At 53.8% G+C, this 22,006-nt stretch overlaps 2 protein-coding genes across 5 annotated transcripts; both read right to left on the bottom strand.

The window, feature by feature from the left end:
* Positions 1-1,236: 1,236 nt before the first annotated feature.
* Positions 1,237-10,488, bottom strand: LOC119105715 (GDP-mannose 4,6 dehydratase). 3 transcript variants are annotated; one of them, XM_037229193.1, is made up of 9 exons: positions 10,299-10,488; positions 8,109-8,213; positions 7,485-7,730; positions 6,818-7,010; positions 5,547-5,651; positions 5,102-5,229; positions 4,733-4,834; positions 4,129-4,311; positions 1,237-2,688 (listed from the first exon to the last, which is right to left on the bottom strand). In XM_037229193.1, exons 2-9 carry the CDS (start codon positions 8,175-8,177, stop codon positions 2,626-2,628), a joined length of 1,089 nt encoding a protein of 362 aa, XP_037085088.1. In that variant the 5' UTR covers positions 8,178-8,213; positions 10,299-10,488; the 3' UTR covers positions 1,237-2,625. The 3 variants fall into 3 exon arrangements, with proteins under 3 accessions (XP_037085088.1, XP_037085087.1, XP_037085090.1); XM_037229192.1 differs by having other exon boundaries at positions 10,268-10,357; XM_037229195.1 differs by lacking the exon at positions 10,299-10,488 and adding an exon at positions 10,156-10,238.
* Positions 10,489-10,911: 423 nt separating this feature from the next.
* LOC119105714 (casein kinase II subunit alpha) lies at positions 10,912-21,747 on the bottom strand. Of its 2 annotated transcripts, XR_005095062.1 has the most exons (9): positions 21,650-21,747; positions 18,260-18,427; positions 17,745-17,856; positions 16,098-16,310; positions 15,571-15,765; positions 14,390-14,592; positions 13,822-13,970; positions 11,508-12,160; positions 10,912-11,477 (listed from the first exon to the last, which is right to left on the bottom strand). XR_005095062.1 is itself a non-coding variant. In XM_037229191.1 (8 exons), exons 2-8 carry the CDS (start codon positions 18,352-18,354, stop codon positions 12,021-12,023), a joined length of 1,107 nt encoding a protein of 368 aa, XP_037085086.1. In that variant the 5' UTR covers positions 18,355-18,427; positions 21,650-21,747; the 3' UTR covers positions 10,912-12,020. The 2 variants fall into 2 exon arrangements, 1 of the variants encoding a protein (XP_037085086.1); XM_037229191.1 differs by having other exon boundaries at positions 10,912-12,160.
* Between the last annotated feature and the right edge of the window lie 259 nt (positions 21,748-22,006).

Consider the following 22,006-nt stretch of genomic DNA (forward strand, 5'->3'; position numbering starts at 1 on the left):
CTCTTACACTCCTTTCGAGCCCACCCGCAACACGATCGGCGTGCGACTCGCTGGCGCCACCGCGTCCCACCCCACCGCGTCCACGGGCTAACTCATCACCCCTGAGCCGTGACCGTTTCCCTACGTTAACACTGTCCTGGGGCGTGATCTGTTACTACACATGGTCCACCACTACAGTTGCCTCAAACGGTTTTGAGCCCGCGCGCGCACAATCTTAGGAACAAGAGCAGCTACGACTGGGGCTGCGTTGTCCGTAACGTCGAACGGCTTTAGCCGCTGCGGAGATAAAACCAGGCGTCCGGCGCAATACACGCGGGAACGACCGTCGTAAAAGTGTTTCCTAATCTTTCAAAGTCAGACATACCATCCAAGCATTACCCTAGTACGTATGTTTAACATTAATAATTCTGAGGCTGTCTTCTTACCCGATCAACGGTTACGGCCGCACGGCATATATATATATATATATATATATATATATATATATATATATATATATGTGTGTGTGTGTGTGTGTGTGTGTGTATATATATACACATACATCTTGAACTCCACAGTCCCACCGTCAGCTTCCAGCACTAACTCGCGGTACTACAAATGCTAATCCGTTCCATCATCAGACTACAAAGCGCACAGATGAAGCTGACGACGGGACTGTCTTCTTAACTGGTAAACCGATGTCTTAAATTGTTCAAAAGTACTTCTTTTAGATGCGTCTTTATTTTCGATCGCACATTGACCACCCCCTCGCGGTAATCGCAGTCAACGCCGTGCGACCTAAGGGGACCGCGACGAGGGCGTCGTCTTGTGATCGTCCATGCTCGAAACCATGCCGCACCATTTTTTCTTTCACTGATCGGTTCTGACCTAGGGCTGAATATCTCCAAATAAACATGGACTGGCCATGTAAATGCAAATTCTGACCCCATTGCGATCTACAATCTACGTTCACCGGGCCCCCCATATCTTCTTAAATCCAATTAAAAAACAAAAATCGGGCCGGTCTCGTGATTCAAGCGCGGGCCTACAACCGCAACACTGAGGGGCCAGTATAGGCCATCTGATTGACGATATCCAACATTGGTATGGCAAACATTCTTAAAAAATAGAAGGTGGCGGGGCCAAACGAAGCCGGAAGAACGTCAGTGTTCATCATGGCCGTGAAGCCAAAGATGAGCGCTTGCAACGCTACTCTAACTCGTGCAGCCCATTCGCTGTCTGATGAAAACGGAACCACAACGCGGCTATAAATTTATTGGAAGAAGCTCGGAATGTATGCACTCACATAACATCGCGGCCGTCTTAAAAAACAAACAAGGAAAACACAGAAACACGGAGCCGATGAGCTACATACAACACATATGTTCCATTTAGAAAAGACCGCTTAAGGCACTTGCAAGGATGAGTCGGCCGCAGATGTACTTTAAACATTGCCACATATGCAAATGCGGTACCTAACACGCAAAGGCATCCCTGCTTTCCTTCCCTGCGCATGACCCCATATTCTCCTGATGTTCACTTTCCGTTGCCACGGCCTAAGTGGATTACCAATGCATTACGAGCGGCGAAACCATATCAATGCGAGCATATACAGTGCTGAAGGACAACAAAAACGTGAAAACGACTCTTCAAAAAACTTGTGCAACAATAACAACTAATATCTCCCGAAAGGTAAGCTTGGGACAAAAGCTCCTGGTACCGCAGTACGAAAACGCGCACCAGCAGATTCATTCCAATGAGTAACAAAGGTTCACGTGATGAACAGTGATACGTCTACTAAATCAACAAGAGGACCCACAAGTACAAATCCGCACGTTTCCATAAATTTAGTACCTCAAAGCCATGAAAAACATGCCGAGATACTGACGCTGATTGCAGGTAGAAACCAATCAAATTATCATGTTTTCAGCAACCTGAACAAATTAATCACTAAACATTCCCCAGAAGCTATAGCAGGGCAAGCCCGGTCCGCAACAAAGCGACATCATGACTGCAACTGAATGCTCACGTTTGTGTGCGAGACACATACAAGTTAACCGTGTTTGGGGATCCAAGTGATTGAAAGATAATCCACGACGCACGACCCTAGAGCCCAGGGACAGGGACAGCTTACTTTCAGAAGCAAATTAAACAACGCAACATGAGGGCGTCGACCACTACATGGCCTCGTCAATGCATCCGTTTACATGATCCCCAACTGAGACAGAGTTCCAGAAAACACCGAGGTGCATACCACCAATGTGACCACCGGCCGTTCTCATCCGCGGTGGGGCTATGACTTCAGAGGATTCATACCCGACACAGTCTTGACATGCAGATAATACTTAATGTCTGAAAACGAAACAGCGTGGCAGCTTCGCGCTGGGAGCGAAAGTAACCCCAAGGGGGCGTCAGAATCGCGCCAGAAAACCTGCTTCACCCAATGCCCAATCAGCAGCTGCCGAGACGTCCACGGACGTTGAAATACTGAGCCGGGGCCATTGGCACACGTGCGTGCCAGTAGTGCTGGACACCAGCAGGCCATGCCCCTCCCCTTTCCCCAAATCCCCGCGTGACCCGTGACCCGTCCGGCAGTGGCGGCTGGTCTCCACCGGGACGGCCGCCGCTGGCCGAGTCCGACAGCTACTACGCATTTGGGTTGTTGCGGAACAGCTCGATGTCAGACTGCACCATGTCCTTGACCAGGCTCTGGAAGGCACAGGCGCCACGGGTCAGCACGAGTCAGCACGGCTGAAATGGGTCAGCACGGTTAATCACGGGTTCAAATGGGACAGCACCGGTCAGCACGAACTAACACGGAGCAGCACAGGTCAGCAAGGGTCAGCATGGGTTAACATAGGTCAACACGGGTCGGCACAAGTTAAAAGGGCCAAGAAGGGTAAACAAGGGTCAGCGCGGGTTAACACATGTCAACACGGGTCAGCAAGGATCAAAACGGGTTAACATAGGTCTACATGGAGCAGCACGAGCTAGTAAGTGTCAGAACGGGTCCCCACAGGTTAAAAAAGGTCAACACGGGCCAGCACGGACGAGCACAGCGGACACGCAGGAGTGCCACGACGACTTCCAACACGACCCCCGACCAGCGACAAGCCCGGAGACTCCCGCCTGAATACACAACACGATGGGGCGCCACAGTGCATCCAGATGGCAGGGGACACGTGAAAAACATCCCGACCCAGCCCCCAGCTGGGAGGGCCTCCGGCTGGTGGCAGCAGTCGCTGAAGGTCAACGAGGCCGGACGGCGGGGCGGACCGCACCGTGCGTTGCGATAGCTAAGCGTCGGTCATAAAATTGTGCTGCTGAACCTGAATTTCATGATCGGAAGGTACAGGTCAGGGTTTACACAAGAAGCACTGGTTGATATGAGCTCTGCTTCCAGAAATCCATCCACTCAAAAGGATCAGACTTAAGAGACAGAAAAAGCAACCAAAAAACGAAACAAGGACGGACATCCTGATAAGCACCACGACCCCCACAGTAAAACAAGAAACAGCCATCCTGACAAGAATGGTCAAGGACAGCCATTGCTACAGAGGATGCCATGGAGCCATAAATAGGGATAACCATCCCCATGGATATGATGACAGCGAATGAGGATGATCATAGGGGATGGTGATGATAATAAGGGATGGGAATGATTATATGAGATGGGGATAATTATAGGTGACAGATGATTGTAGGTGATGGGATGATTTGGATAAGGATAGGGGATGGGGATAACTATAAGGATGGGATGATTACAGGGGATATGGATGAATATAGGGGTTGGGGATGGTCGTAGGTCTAACCCAGAGGCCCAACACGACGCTGGAAACCGAAATGCAGTGCACACGCCTACCAGTGAGACAAACCGGATATACCCTCAGTCAAATAGGGGCGAAGGGCGCCAACCCCACAGGTATGTACGGTCAGTATCTGTACACAAAACTGACAATACACACCTTCATGTGAGCACATGGTCTCAAATGATCGGGGGCAGGTGTCGGCACAAGCCTCTAAGTCTCCCCGGACCAAAGCGTCCACTCTGTGGCTTTGCAGTCGTGCTGCCTCACCTCACCCTGACCTCACCAAGTCTCACCTTGAAGTCGTGCTGCCTCGCCCCACCTCGACCTCACCAAGTCTCACCTTGAAGTCATACTGCGGCTTCCACTCAAACAGGGACTTGGCCTTGGAGCAGTCGCCCTGCAGGAACTCCACCTCGGCCGGCCGGTAGAACTTGGGGTTGACGCGGACGCGCACAATGCCCGTGTCGGCCTCCTTGCCGACCTCGCTCTCGCCGGAGCCCTCCCACACGATGGCGCGATCGATCTGGCCAGGTGGCGCCACAGGTCACGGAGGGGCGCCGGCGGCCGGGCTCGAAGAGCGCGCGGTGCAGCTGGAGGTCCCGCGCCGGTGGCGGGATTCGGGCCCAACACAGATTTGTAAGTGTGGAGGGAGGTTATGGTAATGCCCCAATGACAATCTGGGGGGGGGGGGGGGGGGAGAGGAGGGAGGGGCAAAGCACCAGGCCAGTAGGTAGGCCTCAATGTTTTAAAATCACATCGCAGGCCTGAGTGTATGAAATGAGAAGTCAGTCTTATCACACCTTTGATTTTTAGACAATGAATGAAAGCTAAGAGCATTTGAAAGCAAGTAGTGCATGGCCCACGCGCTTTCGTGTGTGATTTTCAGATTGTCTAGCCTGCTGTTCCCCTTCAGAGAAGTGGTAAAGGCCGGTGGATAGACCCACCTCGGCGAACGCCGCCTCCACAAACTCGCGCACGCTGTGCACCTCCCCGGTGGAGATGACCAGGTCCTGCGGACTATCCAGCTGCATCATCTTCCACATGGCCTGCAACAGACCATCCCGTCAAACGGCACGCACACAGCAGCCGCGGAGGACACCAATCAGCATGTGGAAAAGAATGACACAGCACATAGGGAATTACATTGACAAGGAACCTACCAGGGGAAATTAAGCAGGGGATTAACAAACCTGTATGATGTAGACCTAAAATAGTGAAGAAAAACTGCATATTTAATTCGCGTGGTCTGACTCCATAAGAACATGAGCCATGCCCCACAGTTTGTGCGCCACACATCCGTACGCCAGTCCCACCTCCACGTAGTCCTTGGCGTGGCCCCAGTCTCGCTTGGCATCCAGGTTACCCAGCTCAAACGCCTCCATCTGGTCGAGCTTGATCTTGGCCACGCAGCGGGTGATCTTGCGCGTCACGAACGTCTCGCCTGGCGGCGAGCAACGCAAGCACAGGTTCTGAGGTCGCTCGCGGCATGGCAGCACTGGTCAGAATGCTGCACCCGTACGCTGCGAGGTCAGTGCGATTCACTGCAATGCATTCTATGCATACATACACCAGATGGGCCATACCAACATACAATGCGAATCAATTCGCATGCCGTTCAACGTGTCTCCCCAGAATGCGGCCGCATCCAATTTCACACGCGGATATGACGGGACCTGAACCGATCCAACCAACAAATCCCTGCCAGCGTCGGGCTCAGCGCGGGCGCCGGCAACGTGAGAGGTCAGCACCCATGCCCACCTCGGCGCGGAGACTCGTGGTTGAACAGGATCCCGTTGGAGATGTGCATGTTGTACGCCTCGCGGTACACCTTGCAGATCCAGAAGGCGTACAGCTTGGCGCAGCCTGTGGGACGGCAGAATCGGCTCAACCGCCGCGGCCAGCACCGAATCCGCCGCTGCCGCCCATCGCCGGAATCGGTCGGACGGGAAGTGGACACCAGCCACGGCATGAGCGCATCTCCTCAGCAGTCTGCCCCGCCCCCCTACTGACGGTCCCTCGGTCGGTCCCCGCGCCGTTGCAGCAACGCGTGCCTGCCATGTGAGCCACACAGCTGCATAGCTCTGTCACTGCCGCCCGGCCCTCTGTCTGGCCAGCGTGCTCAACAGCCGTGCACGTCCGTCCAGCTGTCGGGAGAGTGGTCCGCGGCAGCAGGCGCACCTGTGCTCTCACATTCCATCCGTGGGTGGGTGAAGAGGGGCGGCAGGAGGGGAGGGCGCCCACGCCGCTGAACGGCCCAGGCGGAGTCCTGATATCCGCACCGAAAGCATATGTGCGACACCCCTGCACGCTGAGCCGAGCCAGTGGTGTGAGCCACTCACAACCCTGCACACACCCGGACCGTCCCGCTCCCGGCGGTTTGCCGCCCAGAGCGGGACAATAGCGGCCTATCGGCCGTTCCGCGCAGGAAAACTGTTTGCACTTTTGATAACGGCGGAGCGAGCGGCCGCCACCTGCCCACCCACCACGACCTCGCGACGGCTCTCGGAAATACCGCCTGAAGCCTGAATCGCGGACGCATCCAAGCGCATACGTCAGCCGTCAGCCTCCGGCCGGTGCGGCTCGGGGCGCGAGTACAGCCTACGCCTGCGTGAAGCCAGCGTGCAGCCCGATCGCCGCTATGCTATGCTATGCTGTGACTAGGCAGGTGTCATTATTATTGTAACTCATGTTGTGTGGAGCCGCGCAAACTGAGTGATCTCCCCGTCCCATCTCCTGTTCCCTTGACATTTCGCGTCCCGCCCCGGTCTCGTCTCATTCCATCTCCAGTCGGGTCGGGTCGGGCCAGGCCAGGCCAGGCCAGGCCAGGTCAGGCCAGGTCAGGTCAGGTCAGGTCAGGTCAGGTCAGGTCAGGTCAGGTCGGATCTGATCTGATCTGGTCAGGCCATGTCGGGTCAGGTCGGGTCGGGTCGAGTCAAGTCGGGTCGGGTTGGGTCGGGTGGCACACAGGACATGTGCTGTGCTGTGCTGTGCTGTCCCCTCCTGTCCTATTGGCGGGCCGGCGTGCTCACCGTACGGCGATTGCGGATAGAACGGCGTGGTCTCGGTCTGCGGCGTCTCCACCACCTTGCCGTACAGCTCGGAGGTGGACGCCTGGTAGAAGCGCACCGACTTGTCCATGCCGCACGAGCGCACGGCGTCCAGCAGCCGGACCACGCCCAGCGCGTCCACCTCGGCCGTGTACTCAGACAGGTCGAACGACACCTGCCGGCCGGACCCAGTCAGGTATTCTGATTAGTGTAGCTGATGGAGAATTGGGCCAGATAAGCCCACATCAACCTGGGTGGTACACCAGACACAAAACAACTGGTGCTGTAAAACTCTCTCTCTCTCTCTCTCTCTCTCTCTCTCTCCTCTCTCTCTCTCTATCTCTCTCTCTCTCTCTCTCTCTCTCTCTCTCTCTCTCTCTCTCTCTCTCCTCTCTCTCTCTCTCTATCTCTATCTCTCTCTCTCTCTCTCTCTCTCTCTCTCTCTCTCTCTCTCTCTCTCTCTCTCCCGCGCGCGTGCGCGCTATCGCCCTCTCTCAGTCAATAGGCCTTAATGTAGTTCTCACAAGCACAAATTATTCTCAGTGCGATCAATGACAGTTGCCTCAAAAGGTACCTATAAACCTGCTTATTGAAAACACTCTGGGAAACATGACGTTACACCCGGGTTTGCTGCCGTACTCGTCCTCACCTTGACATGGCTCTGGGCTCCCAGGTTGTACACCTCACAGGGCTTGATCTTGTGTATGAGCTTCACCAGACAGGTGGAGTCAGTGAGGTCGCCATAATGCAGCTGAAAGTCCTTGCCCTGTTTGAACGCGAGCGGGTCCTCGTACAAGTGGCGGATGCGCGACGTGTTGAAGGAGCTGGAGCGTCGGATGATGCCGTGCACCTCGTAGCCCTTCGAGAGCAGAAGCTCGGCCAGGTACGATCCATCCTGCACAGGTCAATGAGCGCCGATATCAGCGTCTGAATGATGCCGAATCTGCCATCATCCCCTGCACGTCAAGATACAGATCTACCAGTGGGAAAGTGTTCATCTGGAGGTCTTCTGTGGGTTTATTCCATCAACACTGGGAGATGATACATGATATATGGGGCGCATTGGTGCTCAACAATCCATCCTGGCAAGAGATGAAAAAGGTTTAAATAGCAAATAACTAATGCTCTCATTCAGAGCCTTATCCACAGTCATTACAACAGAAGGAGTGGTGGAGCTCATGAGCAGGGACATCTGAAAGCCAAGCATAATTGTTCACATTGCAGAATTTTGTTGTGCCATACACAACAGGCAAGCCTTCAGAAAGGTACAAACCTGTCCAGTGATGCCTGAGATGAGGGCCACATTAGGCCGAGAACTCTGGTGGTCACCAACCATGGCCATGGCTGGTAAACTAGACAGGTGACTGACTGAAACAGACTACAACAAAGTCGAGTTAGGTTGAGTCTGGTTCAAATCAGATTCTTAAGAATCATTTATTACTGTGCATTGCTGTTCACACACAAAATACATTGATTGTTGAAAGACAGTTACCTATGTTCACATCCACACATTTATCATGAGCTCATATGCTTGTCACACCATGGTCCCAACTAGCTTGAGCATAAACTAATGCTGGATAACAGAGGCTGTGCTGCCCAGGGGAAGGCAACTCCAGGAAAACAACTCAGTACCAAAACACTGAGTGTGACAGAGATCCTAAAATCCAAAGGCACTAGCATGCCTGCCACCAATGCATGGATGCCATGCTGAGAGATAGATGTGCATTCTGTTAATAGGACCAATATTTTCCCAAGAGCCTGTGGGTTGCTCAGAGAGCTCCAGATGCAAATGCAGTCTTGGAAAATAACCCAGTCTTGGGGTTACTTTCCTGGTCACTGAGATTCATCATGAGGGAGCTGGCAGTGAAATGGGACTTTATATAGCAAGCTAGGTCACTTCTTGCCAGACTTTAGGGCTAGCTAGCTGGCCAGGATGCTCAGAATAAGGAAATTGGGGTGTTGGAGGCATGCTATGATACCAAATGGCTATGGAGAGGATAGGCGGGTAAATTATTTGTCCAGATTCTGAACAAAAAAAGAAGAAAAAAAGTTGCCTCCGTGGTCTAGGGGAAAGATGCTGGGCTCTTAATCCTGCGGCACTGAGTACGAATCCCGGAGTGGGCGCATTGTTTGACCCAACTGACATGGAAAGGTTAGCTGGCAACCGGCCACGACCTCCGCAGTCCTGTCTGGCAAAAGGGTGGAGGCAAAACTATCCGTTGAACTGGACCGCACGACTTGGGACTTGGGTGGTGGGTTCGGGGTACACGCAACAAGCTATGCTTAGCGGATACTCTGAGCCCGAAGTCACCCATGCAAGCCCTTTGGAATAAATTTATTAAAAAAACCAGGTCAGTTGGGAGTGGGGGGGGGGGCATGAAAAGGCATGCAAAAGGCAAAGAGGGAGACCTCTCACCACCTACCACCAGTCAACAAGGTAGCCCTTAAACCAAATGGGGTTAACACTGTGCATTGCTATAAAATAGGATGGAGGGCAGAACCCCTATATACAGCACATACTAGCAAAACCATCTCTAGAGATGTGATAACACCTAACAGCTATTATATAAATCTACAAAATAATCAAATTGTACTTTTTGGGAAGACATATTTGTGAAATCAGAGCTCTAAAAAATGCATTGGAAGGCAGGTGCTCTAGCCAGCTGAGCCACTAAAACAGACAACTTATTTTTCTAATACCTTCAGTAATATCCACCTGTTTCCCCACTCCTTTAGATCCAGCAGTGGCATACATCAAGAATAGATATGAACAGAGCAGAACGGCTGCCAATCTAACAACATTTGTGCCAAAACCTCGAAGTTGGCATGACCAGTGCCAAACCCACTATACCACATACCAAAGTAAGGGCCAATGATTGAAGAGCATGACAGTTTTGTAGCTGACATATTGTGGACATACCATGTCACTAAAGAACTGATCAATTGGCAGGTGCAGTAACACTCTTCATTGCCCTTCTTGCTATCATAGAGGTGAAAAAATGTGCTAGAAGCTTAAACATGCACACTGATACCAATACTGTCTAAGTTTCATGCTAGTTTTCATTATTTAGAGTTGCAGCCTACAATGACAATACTCTGAATGTTACATTACACCAACACTGAGCGCACCAGCCATTCCACACAAAACCTTGATTACTACTTAATGACAACCATGTATTGTATTGAGAACATTGTAGAAAATCAGGTCAACCTAATAGTGCTGAACTTGATGCAAGCATTCTAACACAGCTGCTGACATCAATGTTTAGTACACTAATGCCCTTTTGTGACACAACCCCCACGCACAAACTAGCGCCTACCTACAGATTTTGTGGCTTTAAAGATCTCACTTGTCTTCAGCAACAATTACAAATGTATTTACACGACTATCACAATATTAAACGCACACGCCCACATGCCCTCCTCACGCACCTGTATCAACCCAACAGTGGCACAAGCTCACCCCGGCAACGTCGCAGCGCGCCGCCGTAACCGCGCCGGCACTCGCCGTGGAACAAATTGACGTGGCGCCCAGACCCGGCGCAGGGAAGCTAACGGACCAACGGCGCCCGGCGTCTCCACTCTACCCGAGCGGTCCAGTAGAAGCCATGCGACCTTGCCCGGTCCAGGATGCGGGGAAGTCGGCGTTACCGTTGCATTTAATTGGAGAAACAGAATGCTTGTAAGCATGGAAATTAGTACGCGCAAACATCTGATCAGTCGCCCGGGGCGAATTACAGCTGGCTCGAGAGCTTCTTTCCGATTCAGAATGCCTTAGTCCCTGGCAAGTAAGCGGCCGGTTACTTCGACCATTGACCCCACGTCATGTGAACAGCATTCCAGAAGCGCGTGACCAGTATTAATGGCTGCCGCAGTACACAGCCTCACAATTTCCCGCCGTGATTCGACGGTGGCCTCCACGTGACCCTTACGGGCCGCTGACCCAGAAACGAGGGTAAACCACCGCACTCTCAACTCATGTCTACAAGCGGGGCGCAGCGTCTAAACATTAAACTGCTCGGAGCACTTTTAACCTTGGAGAGTTCGTCTCACCGGACAAACCGCACACGCCGCTCGCACGAGGTCCATTGCATCTTGTATTAGCTGCAGCTGACACAAGTGAGACACGATCAACACAACTGATGGAGAATGTTAAATACTCTCGTTATGAGTACACGGAGCAATGCAACCGGAGGTCTGCCGACCCGCCCGGACCCCGCGGAGCCCAGGGCGCGGTAGCTCATGAGCAGGCAGACTTTCACACCGTCCTGGCAGGTCGCGGACCCTCGCCAGACTTCACAACACGCGCAAGCCAGCGGCATTCGCCACCTCTGCAAAGGCGATCGACACAGGTTCCACGTAACCGAACACCCGACCGACTACCGCCTCCATCACAACTCAGAACTCCCCGGCGCGCATGCCAGCTCACAACAGACTACAGTTCTCACGCACGTGAAAACGCCGCACGCATGCGCACGCGCGACGCAGCACAACACCAGCCGGAACGTAACCCCGCTCGCGTTCAAAACTCGGCACGAACCTCGGCGCTGAAGAGAGCCCGGTCCGTGCGAACACTATGCCCCCGAGAACAGTGGCAGGTGAGGTGCGTCAGCACACGTAACACATCGCCGCCCGGCACGCGCTGTTCCACGGTACCGGGCCACCCCGAGACCTGTCCCGCTGTGCCCAGCAGAGCCCAGGCTCGTTGGGCCGTGCCCAGCAGAGGCCAGGCTCGTCCCGCTGCGCCCAGCAGAGGCCCGAACTCGTCCCGCCATGGTGTGATGGCTACCAACCTCTCCCCCTACGCCACGATGTCCCGTAATCTATCCCCTTGTCGCGGGGCCGATCGCACCGCACCCAGTCCTCACAGGAACCTGTCGCTAACGTTGCACCAAACTGTCCCGGGTCTCGCCTCACCCTTCGACGCTGCCGGGAGGTTTCGCAGCTGTTGCGACCGCCGTCTTACCACACCACCACAGCTCCTTCCCGGCCGTGATCAGTTGGCCGGCTGCTCTCCACGGAGCCGGAGTCGCGGCAGCCGCCGAGCCGGACTCATCATCAGCTCCGGCGGCGGAGGCAGCCGCGTGGCGGCATCAGCCGGCCAGGGCCGCACGCAGCGCGGCCCCGGCTCACACGGGCCCGACGCAGGGCCACAACGGGTGCCGACACACGCGGCCAGCGCGGCTCACTGGCCAGCAGCGGCCGGCGACGGCGCGGCCGGCGACATGACCGGCGAGCTGGGCAGGCCGCCACCGGCTGCGCCCGACAGTGACGTCGGCGACGACGACATCGACTGCTGGCGCGCCGAGTCCTTCACGATCGGGTCTGCCGGGACGAGGCGCGCGTCAGCCCACGGGCGGCGCGGGTTCGAAACCCGACGGCGGCGGGGATTTGGAGCTTGAGTGGGGACACAAGGCGTGGCGGACAGTGAGGAGACGGAATTGGAGGATAGAGCGATGATATGGGGACGGAGGACATAAGGAGGAGACGGGAGTGGAGAACAGAGCGAGGAGACGGGAGTGAGGAGACGAGAATGGAGGACAAAGCGAGGAGACGGGCGAGGGGGACAGAGCGAGGAGAGACGGGAGCGAGGAACAGAGAGAGGAGACGGGAGTAAAGAGAAGGGAGAGGAGGACAGAGCGAGGAGACGGGCGTGGAGAGCTGAGCCTGGTTAACGGTTGTCATAGTCACAATGTCTGCATCAAGAACGTCACTTTATCCACTTGGTGACAGCTGGGAAGCTACGAATCCTTCATACGCTATTCACGGCCTCACCAGCCTGCTGAAAATAACGGCAAGGCTCTACTGCGGCTCTCCGATGCATCATAAAAGGCCGTAGCGAAAACCGAAACTTGGTAAAATGCAGTCACTTCCTTTACACGACTACCCTGGCCCACACGCAAACACCACCAACCCGCAAATAGATATTCCGGAAATATATGGCCCCATGCACAACAAGAGCAACAACTTTCATACATTCATTAATACTCATAGTCGCTAAACGCAGCATTACAGGAAACCCTTCCAATAATGCGCCATAAATAATCAAGTAAGCGGGATTCAGCCGCGCACGCGACAGCCGATTCCACGGAGCCGGCGGCTGGATGCGCAAGGCGTGAGAGAGTGTGTGTGTGGACGCAAGAGACCAGCCGGCCGGGTGGGGCGATTTAGCCGTGCTCCCAAAAGCCATTCGAAATGGGTGTTAAATAAGCAGGTATGAATGCCGCGTGCCAACACGCCACAATCTCGGCCGCCAGACCGGTTTGTGGCGCTGGCATGAGCCCGTCACGTGTCAATATATCAGAGATAGAGTTCAGAGCGGCGGACATTGTCCTCGGCGGCGGCATGACGTGGACTCACCGCGAGACAGCCAATCGGGACTTTTCCGAGATTGGATAGGAATGCCGCATACAGGAAATGTGCCCGACGAATCTCGCAATATTGACAGAGCACCGCGATCAGCGCCATTCAGACGACAGGCACGGGCGGCCAGCAGCGACCGCCGATGAGTGGCAGGCCTAGACAGGCGCCACGTTTGGCAAGAAGCGCCATCTAACAGCACATCCCGGGAGCAGAAACGACAGACAAGTTTGGACGCGGCCTCGGGCTGCGCATTCGATGTTTGTCGTCCGAGTTTTCGTTGTCGATCTGCCGCAACGCGAAGTCATTCGTAGAAAGCAATGTCAATGATTGACCTGTTCAGGCGTTCCGGGCTAAGAGTCAGCCCCTCGTAAACCAGTCCGTAACGAACGCCACAGGCCTGGCCAGATCAACAGAGACGCGACCTTCATATCACAAGGTCTGCCTTTAAGCCTTTAACCTTCACATTTTCTACATAAGGCGCATAGCCAATGAGCTGTGCTGGCCCTCCTCGCGCTTCCCAGCCGCCCCCATAAAAGGTCCGATGACAAACAGAGCCACCACAGCACCGTGCCGCGACCGGGCACAGGTGCGCCCGCCCGCCCCGGGCGACGGACGCCACTCACAGAAGTACTGGTGCTCCATGGCCTCGCGGGCCGTCAGCCGCTCCTGGTGGTCGTAGCGCAGCAGCTTGTCGAGGAAGTCGAGCGCCTCGGCCGACACCAGGTGCTGGTTGTCGGCGTGCACGAACCGCTCCCAGCGCTTGCGCGAGTGCCTAGCGACGGGGGGGCATCGCTGGTGTAGCCGCCCTCGACAACTGATCTGGGGCGCCGCTACATGGTGACGGACGGAACAGGGCGCGGCGCACCCATGGGATCTGCTGTTGCGTGCACGAGAGGCGAATGGGCACAGACTCCGTGCGTTCGCGCAGTTGTGCTGCGCGGTTCTGGCCCACACGTGCTCCCCATCCACTGAAAGGAGTCAACGCAGCGGAGACTCACAGTGCTCACATTCGAAACCAGTCGAAATCGTAGAAAATCCACCATATCTGAGTGTTTTTTTACTTGAAGGTGTGGGAGGGGGGTGGGGAGGGGGCGAATTGTGCACATATCTCAGGCGTGTTTGCGCCAGCTTTACCGAAATTTTGGTGTGCCAATGGGCAGCATCTCGGCTCACTACGCCCTGATCACCCACCTGCCGAGAATATCGTTGAAGCGTGGATCCAGCTCGATCTGGTACTTGTCCAGGTACTCGAACAGCTCCTCGGTGCCCAACACCTTAGCTATCCGCACCAGCTGGTCGTAGTTGTCATGGCCGTGGAAGAACGGCTCCTTCCTGAAGATCATCGAGGCCAACATGCAGCCAAGCGACCAAAGGTCCAGCGAGTAGTCGTACATCTGTGGGAAGAAGTCGCCGGCGGACGGTCAGTCGCCCACACAGGAGTCGTTCCAGTCGTTCCAGATGACAGCCAGCGGTGGGGGGGGGGGGGAGGGGGCTGTGAGAGGGGGGGGGGAAGGATGCTGTGGGGGGGGGGGGGGGGGCGTGAGTTCTACACCACCAAGAAAGCGGCGGCGCCAGCAAGCTTTTTCCAGCACCTGTACTGTACGCCTGGCAAGATCGGGTACGGGACACTGGTCGCCATCTCCGTCTGGCCGGCTTGAGGCCAGTATCCAGTGAGCTCATCGTCTAGCGTTTGCCAGATTTCAGGGCAGAGAGGCGGTCGCGACGTCGACATGCAGACTGCTGCCGCTTTTCTCGCAGCGCGTAACTGCTCTGGTCAGCGGCGTCGTCAGTCCTCGCCGTCAGCTGGGTTTAAGGACGTGCTCAGCTGCTGAGGCTGTATGACGTCACCCGCCCCTCACCGTCGGCGTCTGCGTCACAATCACGCACAGCAGCGTGGCTAGCCGTCAGGCCCACTGATAAGGAGAACGTCGAAAACCACTCGTAGCCAAGCCCGGCGTCAAGACACTTGCGGCTGCCCTCAGGTCAATGAGAGCTCCCGACATGCCTTCGAAGGTCCCGATGCCGACGCCAGCCATTGGCCACAACCGCGACATCGTCAGGTCGCGATGTCACCAGAGCAGAGCACCAGGTCACAAGTGCCGCTCGCTGGGTCACCAGCCGCGCCATCAACAGAGCAGAGCACCAGGTCACCAGAGTCGCTCACTGGGCCGCCAGCCACACCCGTGCAGGTCACGTCAGGCCAGCAACATGCATGCAGACGCGAGGAGGTCACGAGCACCAGCCGCAGGTCATCACCGACGCTCGCCGGGTCGCCGTCCGCGCGCGCCAGGTCACACCAGGCGACGAGCCTCCCAGGCCTCCAGCGCCACCCACCGTCCAGCCGCGGCAGACACCGGCCGCCGGCCGCTCACCTGGTAGTCGACGAGCAGCTCGGGGCCCTTGAAGTAGCGCGAGGCGACACGCACGTTGTACTCCTGGCCCGGGTGGTAGAACTCCGCCAGGCCCCAGTCGATGAGGCGCAGCTTGCGGTTCTCGTGGTCGATCATCACGTTGTGGGGCTTCACGTCCCGGTGCATGATGCCCATGCTGTGGCAGTAGTCGAGCGCCTGGGGAACGGCCACAGACGCCGTGACACACCCAGCCGTCAGGCGCCGCTCCCGCTGCTGGGGCGGTGTCCCGCTCTCTCTACACACGTCAAGCGTTCACGGTGGCGGGATCGTGAGGGTTCCCCTGCAGCGGGAGGCGTGGGCGACGTGGCACGTCTTTGAGGGGCTGTTAAGAAGCAGCTTCGGTACAGGGCAGCCAGTCCACCCCGTAATTAGCCATCCCCACATTAACCGGCAGCGGTCGTCGACGACATTGGCGGCGCGTCCGTGTTCGACACTGTGTTCGGTCCCAGCACGCCACCAACCGCACACCACTCCCGCCACGCACTCACCTTCAGCAGCTCGTACAGGTAAAACCGAATGTCGTAGTCATTGAGCGTCTGATACAGCTGCTTGAAGTCGGTGTTGTTGACGTACTCGAAGACCAGCGCCGGCGTGCGCGACACCGGGTCCTTCACCACCGCCTGCAGCGTGATGACGTTCGTACCGCCGCGCAGGTTTTCCAAGATCTTGATTTCGCGCTTGATCTTCTTCTTCTTCACGGGCTGGGGGAGGAGTGCGGCGAGTCAGACTCCCTTGGCCGGCGACAGAGTTGGCCCCGAGGGCAAGCGTGGCGCCGCTGTGGACCGGCGCTGCCCGCCACCAGAGGGGCGCAACGTTTCGCAACAGACAGTCCAAACAACAAGCCCACGGCAAGTCCAAATGATTAAGAAACGTCATAAATAGTTACATGGAACGGATGGGTGTAAAGGTAAGTGTACATGCCGTGACAATGGTCATAACTGCATCATCTAATCGCTGTAGGGCAACCGTATCTGCTGCCATAAAACTATACCTAGCGCAGGCCGACGTCCAGATCCGCACCGAGTCCGCCCGCATATTCTAATCCTCAGCTAGGTAGTGCAGTCGGCGCCTGCCCGGGCCACGTTCCGCACGCGGTGCTGGCGGATTGGCGGCCTGCGGCAGCTGCCTGGCCGGGCCCGGACGGACTCGGGCCCCGCATCTGGCCAGCGCGGACCGCCCGGACCACCGCCGCGTCCGGCGCATGAGCGGAGGCGCCGGGCACCGGCCGGGAGGGGCCAGACGGGCACCCGGCGCGCACGCCGCGGCCATGTGCTGCAAGCGGATAGTAACGCCCACCATTCTTACAAGGAATCATGCTAATGCTTTTGTCATAACTTTCTTGCTGTTCCGTATGCACCGTTTTCACTTTCATGAGAACCTCAAGACGCAAAAACACTACAGGGGCAGCCGCAATAATGCGTGCTGCTCATCGTTTAACGATATATTCACGGGAGCCGAGGCTTCCACTGCACAAGCGACAACAAGCTTGTTGCTTTCGTTGGAACGGGTCGAGAAATCGCCTCTTTACCAAAAGCCCTTCACTGTAAATCATACAATCCAGAAACTTGTTCATGGACCCGATCCCTTCAACGGCTGAAACACATTCTGGAATTTGAGCAACACCTGTTTTTACTATTTGTCATGCAAACTTTGTTCATAGAAACATTTTAATTTTTCGAACGCAGGGCACGACACATGACCTGAACACGCACAAAAGACGCGCGGCGGCACGCGACCAACTCGTGTCTGCCGGGGTGTCTTAAGGTGGGTCGAAACACAGCCTGGCATCGTCTCTGGCATGACGTAAACACGGCTGATAAAGCACCACCGGGGCAAACCGCGCCGAGCGTGGCGCAGCAGGAGCCGAACAGGACGCGGACAGCGGGCGGCGCGCGCTCCAGTGACACGCTGGGCGGGGATTCACCGCGGCAGGGTACTGACCACAGGCGCTATCCGGACAGGGCTGCGGAGCGACGCGCTGCACTGTGTATTCTGGAGGGCAGTAGGAGGCTGGGTTCGTTAAGAGATCTCATGTAGCGAGGCTGGCTAAGACTATGAGCAAGATGATTCGTGGTGGAACCTGCAACCACGCGCTTGTATAGCTTTACCTTATGCCTTATCCACACATTACTTACCTTCAATATTTTCACGACACATTTTTCATTGTTGTTGATGTTAATTGCCTCAAACACTTCACTGTACTTTCCCCGACCCAGCTTGCGAACCAGTTGATAATCATCTTGTTGGCTGGAAAAGGACATTTATCACTCAGTTGATTGCAATGGAAGCCAAAATCCCCACGATCTACCACAAGACGAGGTAACGACCTTATCTTATATTCAGGTGCCCAAATATGACATGGTTTACTGAGCCCATGCAGCTGAGTTCAGACAAAAATCACACCTGAGCTAGAAAACCAAGCCAACTTTAAGACTTATCAGCACAGTTATTTTTATTGAGAAATTGAGTGATGCAGTCCACCTACTCTCGCGAAGCTTATGGGAGACATCAATAATACGCCCGAATCCAAGACCACAGGGCGCATCATTCTCATCAGGATGATCCACCCACAGCAATGTCAGTAGCTGATCCCTCAACGTCACCTTCCCCACAAGCCCCCCCCCCCCCCCCCGCCGTCGCCGGCACGTACCCCCAGTTCACCACGTGCGACTCGTAGTCCCAGTAGTCACGCGGCCGGTGCAAGTTGACCTCTGCGTAGACGCGCGCGCGGCTGACCAGCGGCATGGCTGGCGGTGGGGCGGCGGGCGGCTGCAGCCGGGGGGCGCCGCCGGCCGGCACCAGGGCGGCGAAGCTGGCGCTGCCGGAGCCCAGACGCTTGTCAGCGGGCACCAGCGGTCGCCGCTGAGCGGGGCTCAGGACACTAGCCGTGGGGACAGGTCGGTGGCGGCCGTGAACGGAGGGAGGGGGAGGGAGTCGATAGAAAACGGGTGCGGTAAGATGGCAGCGGGGACCGGGGCGAAGGGGGGACGACCGTGAGTGGGGATGGGGGCACGCAGAAGACTGCTGGTGGGAATGGGGGAGGGGAGGGGAAGACAACTGGTGCCGCGACATGGACAGAGCTGGGACACATCAGGGACATACCAAGGCAAGCACTGATACACTGATGCAGCCAGGATGTTGGGAGGACCATAGGTGTGATGCTGAGATGACCAGCACTAAGATGGGGGACAGCTAAGAGGCAGACATGTGCAACATCAAGCCATGGAGACAGCAAAGAACCAGACATGAGCTTCACTGAGACATGACAAAAAAGGACTGGTGAGAACACACTGGGAGCCCGCGACTTAACCGAGGCATAGCAGACACAAAGCAACCAGGATCAAGACATACATAGATCTGTGACCAAAACACGGACAATCACGACAGAGATGCAGATGTCCTGGGAAAGCAGGCAGGCAGCAGTAATAATCATATGGGAACAAGACACAGGGCCAGCTGGCACAGGTAAACTGCACTAATCTCCATACTTATGATGGGACTGAACACATAACTAGTGTTCAGAACCTTAGCATGCACCCGACTTGGGAGACAACTATGCAACAAGTGACAGGGTCTGCATAGCTCTGGACGCCCCAACAGCACTTGGCAACACTAGAACAGGTGCATGATACCATCAGATCATGCAACAGAGCAGGATCAAGAAAAAACACAGCCATTGTGAGCACACACAACAATGGCCAAAATAATTCTGCAGATAAGCAGTGTTGCCTGATGCAAGGTGCATAGGCTAACACAACCTATATCAAAGAACTTGTACATGTTAGTCTTGTCAGTTAGTTAAGCAGTGTAGTAGGCAGTCAGTTAAGCCCAAGGTTTCTAAACAAAAACAACAAATTTTAGATAATAGGAAGCATCTAGTGAACTATGGGTCTCACAATGAGCAGCTGTATGATTTTAGTACCCGATACACAGTGAAAAGGCCAACATAATCCAATTTAAAGTCTTCAACACATGCTTGATAAATTATTAAAACCTTACTATGTGTAATGCAGCCATAACTTAGTTTTTCAAATCAGAAATGTTCTATAGATGATGGAAAGCACATTCTCATGAGATGGGTTTTACAATGAGTAGAAATCTTGAGACTAGAAATGCTAACATAAAAAATACACAGCATCTACTCTTTTATTATTTTTTACAACAGCCTTAAGCTATTTCCATGTAAGCAAGGTATTTCAGTCAGTAACAGAATTGGTAGCTCTCACACTGCAAACAGAATGCAAGTTTAGTGTTATGTAGTCTCCCATATATGTAAGTAAGGCACATACTCTGCTTTACTGTATACCAAACACACTAGAAAGTCTTGGAAGTCAGGGTTAGCAGCAATTAAACCAAAACACATACAATATCAACTCAATGAAGCTCAGCCTCATGAGATGTCACAGTAGCTTCCAAAATCCCTGAAACCCAGGATATATGGGATCAACCCGCATCAAAGCCACTTCAAACACTGTCTCATCCCTGTGTTGTTGCTTGCCATGACATACAAGTATGACTTATGGCGAGTTTTGTCTGAATACAGATCTGAACATTAATACTTAATTACAGATTGAGAGCCCTGCACCAGCAGCAGCTATATTCCCAATGCTTAATCCCTGCCCTAGACCATAGGAAATGAATTCCTGTTCAAACAGCTTTTTCACCTCTACCCAGAAAGGATCACTAATGAACTAAACAATGCATGCCATGCTAGTCTTAAGCTCCTGGTCAAACATTACCAAAATATTCTGTAAAGTGTGATGGGTCAGTCTTCAAAACATGGCAGATCTCTAAGCTGACATGTTTCAAAGACATTTTCAGACACAACTCAAGCTAAAAATTCATTCAAAGTTGACGTGGTCTGAGTTTGGTATACACTGTGCACAGAAAAAGAAAACAAAAAAACAAAACAAAAACCGCATGCCAAACTCTTTGCACTCAGACTCAAGTTATACATCCACTAAAAATTTTGCTTGAATAGGCCTGTTTATATTGCCTCTCTTGTCTCCTCAAAGCTTCTCCAAATCAATCTGATCATCCCTATGGCTCCCACAACCTCCTTGAAGCTCCTCAAAGCTCACTCTGAGCCTCTTCTAGAGTGCAAGGTGTTTTTTCAGAGGAGCTTGGAGGCGGCTGTGTTAGGGGTTTGTGGCATGGCTTATTCACGTCTCTATTTGTTGTCACTTAACAGAAGCAAATGATAGGTGCATAAATTTATGTCAGTAGGTGAGATTTGAAGCCATTCTTTATAGTTTTATCTTCATATAAGGCATAAATATCACATACCTTTGCATTTTTAAGGATGTATTTTTCAGTGAACCCAGGATTCAGCATTATTTGCTGTCAGCATGCCAAAATTTTTGGGTTGGGTTGAATTGTCCTGCAGTCAGCTGATACCCTCTCTAAAAAAACATTTATGTGGCATGACAGCAGACTTTGAGCAGATTTGATGCACTCTGTGCTCCTCCAACCTCCTCCAAACAAATGCCATCTTTCCTTTGAGGAGAAGCAGGATCAGTCCCAATGTCTCTGTCCATGCTACACACATTCAGCATAAAGTGCATTTTTGTAGTTTGGGCACTAGGATCAGGTATTTAATGGGTGCAAATGACCATGGATTCACACAATCCTGGGACAATTTTAGAACCTTTGTACTAGTGGCCTCACCATAAGACTACTGTCTGGCTGTAGGTGAATGCTCCTCATCTCCTCATGACAAGCACCATGGACTGACTTTTTATACAATTTCCAAATTTTCTTCAAGTCATGGACTGACCTTAAAATGATGCACACAGCACAGTACGTGGAAACAGCATTGGGAGGTGAGAGCCTCATAAAAACGTTCGGTTGGCAAGTTACACTCGATATCACTATTTATAAGACAAAGAGCTTGTACGCCAAACAACCTCAACAACAATCAAAAGTAAAAAATCCGTCCAACCCGCATCGGAATGAGCCAGCGACCATCCTGACGCATGGTTTCAGATGACTCCGAAGTGCGACAAGGTCTGATACAGTAAACAAAGGTACATGAACTTACCTATTTGATAGGATTGGATCCGAAAACAAAGCCGGCGACCGCGAAAACCGACATTTACCCGCGCGCGGACGGGTATCACCCCACACCCAAACGGCCTCTCCCAGCCGGCGCCAAATTGGCTAAGTTGACTCAAGGTACGATATGTGATGTAAGCAGGTTGTTCTAAAGTGCTGCATACATTTGACTCAGCAAATTCTTTTATAACTCAGCATAGCTTTGTCTCATCAAGAGATCCACGGTAACATAAGTCATAAGTCTTGACACTTACAAATCGTGCATAAATCATAATTTCACCAAAACAGTACTTTTTGTTGCCGTGTAGGTCTACTATGTAAGGGATTAGTGATTACAGTGCAG

This window comes from Pollicipes pollicipes, unplaced genomic scaffold, assembly GCF_011947565.3.
Source record: "Pollicipes pollicipes isolate AB1234 unplaced genomic scaffold, Ppol_2.1 Scaffold_6138;HRSCAF=7277_pilon_pilon_pilon, whole genome shotgun sequence".
Classification (NCBI taxonomy): domain Eukaryota; kingdom Metazoa; phylum Arthropoda; class Thecostraca; order Pollicipedomorpha; family Pollicipedidae; genus Pollicipes; species Pollicipes pollicipes.